Source organism: Myotis davidii, unplaced genomic scaffold, assembly GCF_000327345.1.
Source record: "Myotis davidii unplaced genomic scaffold, ASM32734v1 scaffold551, whole genome shotgun sequence".
In the NCBI taxonomy this organism is placed as follows: domain Eukaryota; kingdom Metazoa; phylum Chordata; class Mammalia; order Chiroptera; family Vespertilionidae; genus Myotis; species Myotis davidii.
The window spans coordinates 399,594-405,794 of record NW_006283788.1 but is presented as its reverse complement, the minus strand read 5'-3'; the positions used below and the strand labels follow the sequence as shown (position 1 = coordinate 405,794).

The following is a 6,201-nucleotide window of genomic DNA, read 5'->3' as shown; positions in this document are numbered from 1 at the left end:
CTGCCCCATCCCCCTGCCCTCACCTGCTCCCTCTCTCCCCTCACTCTGCTCCAGTCACACAGGCTTCCTTGCTGTTCCGTTAACATGCAGACCTGGTCCTGCCCCAGGACCTTTGCATGGGCTGTTCGTGAGGCCTAGAGCTCTGTGTAGCTGCCTCCGCCATTTTTACCACATCCTCCAGGTCCCTGCTCCATGGCACATTATCCAGAGACGTTCTCCTAACCACGAGTTCTAGAAAGCCCCTCATGCTCATCACTCCCAGGACAGCATCTTTCATAGTTTTTGGATTACTACTCAAAAACAGCCACCGGGGCACAAAAACAGCCACAGAGGACATATAAGTGACTGGCGTGACCATGTGTTACAGAAACAGGCAGATGGTCTGGGACTGACTTGCAGCTATACTATAGGACAGTGATGGCGAACCTATGACACGCGTCAGAGGTGACACGCGAACTCATTTTTTTGGTTGATTTTTCTTTGTTAAATGGCATTTAAATATATAAAATAAATATCAAAAATATAAGTCTTTGTTTTTCTATGGTTGCAAATATCAAAAAGTTTCTATATGTGACACGGCACCAGAGTTAAGTTAGGGTTTTTCAAAATGCTGACACGCCGAGCTCAAAAGGTTCGCCATCACTGAGCTAGTTTGCCGACCCCTGGTGTAAGACAGGCCTGGCACCTGGCAGGTGCTCAATAACTCCTGTTGATTGAATGAATGAATAGGCAGCTATGGTAACCCCTGCCAGGTGTGAATGACTTCTTTCCTGTGGGCGGCTGAGTCAGAGGGTGGGAACAGTGAACAAACAGCACATGGAACCTCAGACGGCAGTTGGATGAGCAATGGCGTTAGTCAGGCTGTGCTCACCTTCCCCGGGGCTGAAGGGCTCGCTCCAGTCGTAGCCATTAGGCTGTAACACGGTGGTGACCTTGTACAAGTGGCAGAAGCCGGTCTTGCTTTCGTTGGCGCGGATGAAGCAGAGCTCGTCCTCACCCTCTGATTGGGGGAAGGGATAGAAGATGTCATGAACCTGTCCGGGCAGAAGAGGGAAGACACGTCAGGTAAGGCACGCCCTGCTGAGGAAGGGGAGGCCAAACCCAGCCCCCGTGGACTCTCCCTCCCTGACCAGGGGCAGGCCTGCCTGAGCTCACTTCCCCACCCTTACATTGATCCACACGCTGGTGATCTCCTCGTACACCACGTATGGCTGGACGTTACTGGGCACGGCTCTGGCGAAGGCCTCCCGCTGCTCCTCATCCTCGGTGATGGGGATGAACAGGGCTGGGGGCAGGAGGACGAGCTGGAGCTGCTGCTGGGGCCGATCCAGGAGCATGGCCCAGGCGCTGAGAGGGCGAAAGAGAAGCCAGAGGCCTCAGGGGCCAGCAGCCAGAAACTGGTGACTAAAACCCTCTTTTGTCAACTTCACCGATACCTGACCAAGTAACCCCATGACACACAGTTTCCTGGCTGGAATGCATGCTCAGGGGGGCTGACAGAACTCCACAACCTGACTTCTGGAAACGGCTGACATCATGAAATCATAGAGCAGTTTTGAGAAAGCCACAATTTCAGCCAAATCCTCACCTACACACACCATCCTTGATTTCATACTTTGCTGAAACCTGACAATTTTTAACTTAAACGTGTTTTAAATGGGGACCTATCAGTATTGTAAGTGGAAAAGCAGCGTCTCAAAATAAACAGGAAGCAACTAAAACCAAATTAAAGTGCAATTTCAGCCCAGCCGGCATGGCTCAGTGGTTGAACCAGGAGGTCACAGTTTGATTCCTGGTCAGGGCACATGCCCAGGTTGTAGGCTCGATTCCTCGTGTGGGGCATGCAGGAGGCAGCTGATCAATGATTTTTTTTTCATCATTGATGTTTCTATCTCTCTTCCCCTCTCCCTTCCTCTCTGAAATCAATAAAATAAAAAAATTTAAAAAACATATATATATATATAAAGAGCAACATCATAGGGATGGGAGGTTCCAGCAGAGCCCATGGCCTGAGTCTCGCTGTTTCTGTTACGAAGGGAGTCTGGCAAGTGTTTGGAGCAGGGGATGCACACCCTTTGTGTAAAGGGGCCAGCGAGTCAGTATTTCAATTCTGTGGGCCACACGTGTCCTTCACAACTACTCAACCCTGCCCTTGTAATGTGAAAGCAACCACAGATAAGCTGTAGATGAATGGGTGTGGCCCTGTGCCGATAAAACTTTATTTACACACACTGAATTGTGGGTTTTATATCACTTTCATGTATGATCCCCCAACCCCCAAATCATTTAAAATCGTAAAAACCATTCTTGGCTCCTGGGCCTCACAAAAAAAGATGGGTGGTGAGGACTGAGCCTCCGGGCCATGCTTTAGGACCCGTTAGAGATGTTTGTCTCTGATGTGAGCAGAAGGGCTAAAAAGTGAGTGAAACGGGACTCCTTCTATTTGGTGATTCCGTGATTCTTACGATAGGGGTGGAGCTGGGGGGTAGAGAGGAGTGGCCCACCCAGGTCCTGAATATAAATGACTTAGATGCTGTCAGACAGAGACTCACTATTTGCCGTCTCGGGTCCACCCGGCCCGGGCGATGTATTCCGCCTTGGGGAAGAGCATGCTGAATGGCTGCACCAGCTCCTTCTCTTGGGTAGAGACGATCTGAAGGGAAAACAGACTCGGGTCACATTACATGCTACCCAGGAGTAGACAGTCACTGTTAGGGGCACACTGTGTCCCCCCTCAAATCCACACGTTGAAGTGCTCACCCCTAGAACCTCAGAATGGGGCCTTATTGGGAAATAAAGTGGCTACAGATGTAATTAATTAAGATGGGGTCATACAGGTAGGGTGGCCCAATCCAACAGGACTCGTGTTGGAAGTGTGGACACAGGTATCACATGGGTAGAGGGTCTTGTGATGAGACACAAGGAGAAGGCGACCATCTACAAGGCAAGGAGAGAGGCCTGGAACAGGTCCTTTCTCATGGCCTCAGGAGAAACCAGCCCTGCCGACACCTTGATTTCAGACTTTTAGCCTCCATAACTGTGAGACAATAAACTACTGTTTAAGCTGCCCAGTCTGTGGGACTGTATTATGACAGCCCATTGGCTGGAAACGCAGGGTTCTGGTGTGGACTGGCACTGCAAAGCCAGGTGGCCTTGGGCAAGATAGTCTTTGGATGCCAGTTTCCTGGAGCCTAAATGGGGCTGGCATGGCATTTCCCCAGGAGGAAAAGGCAGGCAGGGCCTCAGCATGCCCCACACCCCAGCGGGCACCGCCCTAACATCCCCAACTGCCTGTTCAGTTGGTATAACCCATACCACTGCAGGACCCTGTTTGTCCGGCAGAGCCAGGGACTGTTTAAAACAAAGCCACTTAGAGCTGATCTGTGTTAAATCTGCACGAATACTCTGGTCAAGAGTGGAGAAGGGGTCTGGTTAGGGCCGAATTTTGCCCAGAACAAAAACTGACTCCTCAATTACAAAAGTCAGTGTAGTTTATCATACGCTTTCTTCTGAAACATTACACAAGAATGCATTTTGGCAAAAATATGCAAGGGCTTTCTCAGCTTGTCTGAACTCTGACCTCTGACATCCTCGTCCCCCACGGCCCTTCTCAGTCACAGCCACTCTGGCCCTCCTGACTAGGCCCTAAGTGACGAGGGCCTCTTGTCATTTCAGAGTGAGGTGCAGAGTGATGGGGGCAGCAGGGCCCACCCTGGCAGCAGAGCTCTGGGCGGTGTTGTTTTGCATTCTGTTGGCTGAGAGGAGCACCTGCCGCGGGAAGGGGGCGGGCAGCCTGCTGATGCTGCCCAACTACCTACCCAGCTCAAAACACATACCCTGACCCCTCTTCTCACCCAGAAGCTTCTCGGGGCTCCTGGCCCTCTTACCTTGCCTTGACTGTCAGTCTGAAACTCAGCCAGCTTCAAGGCGATCTTTGGATTCTTGCTACCTACAGAAATGAAAGTGAGGTGAGCCTGGCAGGTGTCGCCCATGTGGGGTGAGAGCAGGTGTTGGGCTGGGGGGTGCAGGGGGACACAGAAAGGTGACACAGTGGGCATGGGGGGCAGGGGAGGAAGGGTGTCCAAAGGTCTCTCCCTCTCTGGTCCAGGCACAAAATCCCTGAGCAGGACTTTCTGACTGAGCCAGGACCTCATTCCAGACAGAGTGATGTACAACCTCTAGCTGATGGGGAGGTCATGGTGGAACATACACGAGGAAGACACCTGCTGCCTTTGGAGAGTTTGAAATCTGGCCTCCGTGCTCTCATTTGTCAACTGGGGAGGGAGGAGACTGACTTTTCCCATTTGCATTGGGGACTGAAAATATCCTCTAGGGCAGTGGTCAGCAAATTCATTAGTCAACAAAGCCAAATATCAACAGTACGAAGACTGAAAATTTCTTTTGAGAGCCAAATTTTTTAAACTTAAACTATATAGGTAGGTACATTGTTATTAACTTAATTAGGGTACTCCTAAGGCTTAGGAAGAGCCACACTCAAGGGGCCAAAGAGCCACATGTGGCTCGCGAGCCGCAGTGTGCCAACCACGGCTCTAGGAGGCTCTGCCAGCATGGCGAACAGGAGGTGCTGCTCGCTACAGGTCAGCGAGAACAACTCTTTTATTTGCCTCCATGGAGGCGGCAAACAAGAGGCCTGCAGGCTGAACCTGAACCTGGCCCGCCATATACTTCGTTTGGCTTACCAGGTATTTTTATTTTTATCTTTTTAAAATATATTTTTACTAATTTTGAGAGGAAGGGAAAGTGACAGAGAGATAGAAACATCAATGATGAGAGAGAATCATTGATTGGCTGCCTCCTGCACACCCCTCACCAGGGATCAAACCTGCAACCCAAGCATATGCCCTGACTGGGAATTAAACTGTGACTTCCTGGTTCAGAGGTTGATGCTCAACCACTGAGCCACGCCCGGCGGGCTTTCTAAGTGTTTTTAAATAATTCGAGCAACATTTAAGAATGGGGGGTTTTCTGCCCAGCCAGTGTTGCTCAATGGTTGAGCATAGACCTATGAATCAGGAGGTCATGGTTTGATTCCTGGTCAGGGTACAAGCCCAGGTTTCAGGCTCAATTCTCAGGTGTGCAGGAGGCAGCTGATTGATGATTTTCTCTCATCGTTGATGTTTCTCTCTCTTTCCTTCTCCCTCTTCTCTCTGAAATCAGTAAAAATATTTTTAAAAAAAGAATTGGATAATTTCTCAAATGAGTCTGGATTTACAGTTTCTCTTGAGAAACAGGCAAACTCGAGTCTGTACCCTCACAGGTGGTGAGTGTCTGATGCGTCCTAGGTTGGGGCCCACACCCCGTCACAATCTCCCCGAGCTCCTTCTGTCTCCAGGGCCCCGAGGCGGTGCTGGCCCTGCGGCTGTTCCTGAGCCCGGCCTGCTCCCGAGTCCTGTGGGCCCATCCTAGCTGGAGCCTCACCTTGCTCTATGAGGACTCAGACCACTGCCCAGCCAGCCCCCTGTCCCGGCACTCACCTGTCCGGGGGTACCGGTATGAGTCTGTCTTCCTTTCTTCTAGCGCAGGAGAGGGCACGTGAATGACCTCCACCTCCGACTCGTCGACCTCCTCGTACAGGATTCGCAGTGTCTTGTGGCCTTCCGAACCTGGGAGGAGGCAGGGACACCACTGAGGGTGCCAGGAGGCCACCCATCCCATGTACACGAGGGACTCTGCTGTGCCACAGCTGGGCCCAGGCAAGAGCATGAGCCTTTGGGCTGGAACTGGGGCGGCCCTTTACTAGACCTTCAGCCAGTCACACCTCCTCCTGGAGCCTAGTTCCCTTACCTGCACAGTGGGGTCGAGGACTGAGCTATTCCCAGCACAAAACAGTGTGGGAACTGGCTATGGAGGGGGTTTGTGTGCTGAATTGTGCGTGTTCCTGTCAAGTCCCTATGTTGAAGCCCTAACCCCAGGACCTCGTAATGTGACTGTATTTGGAGATGGGGTCTTTAAAGAGGTGGTTAAGGTAAAATGAGGTCATTAGGTTGGGCCCTAATCCAATATGACTGGTGTCCTTATAAGAAGAGATTAGGAAACAGCCACGCACAAAGGGAAGACCTGTGAGGAGACAGGGAGAACAGCCAAGGAGAGGGGCCAAGGTGCTGACACCTTGACCTCGGACTTGCGGACTCCAGCACTGAGACAACAAATGTCTGTCGGTTAGGCCCTCACTGGGAGCAG

At 51.3% G+C, this 6,201-nt stretch overlaps 1 protein-coding gene across 2 annotated transcripts in view; it reads right to left on the bottom strand.

Moving 5' to 3' along the window:
• DPP9 (dipeptidyl peptidase 9) overlaps positions 1–6,201 on the bottom strand; it is a 41,447-nt gene that overhangs the window by 19,476 nt on the left and 15,770 nt on the right. For both annotated transcript variants that reach the window (XM_015567061.1, XM_006754034.2), the window contains exons 8-12: positions 5,496–5,624; positions 3,888–3,949; positions 2,553–2,653; positions 1,170–1,347; positions 872–1,034 (exon numbers count right to left, since the gene is read on the bottom strand). In XM_015567061.1, coding sequence (XP_015422547.1) covers positions 872–1,034; positions 1,170–1,347; positions 2,553–2,653; positions 3,888–3,949; positions 5,496–5,624 — 633 coding nt within the window. The remainder of the gene's footprint in view (positions 1–871; positions 1,035–1,169; positions 1,348–2,552; positions 2,654–3,887; positions 3,950–5,495; positions 5,625–6,201) is intronic.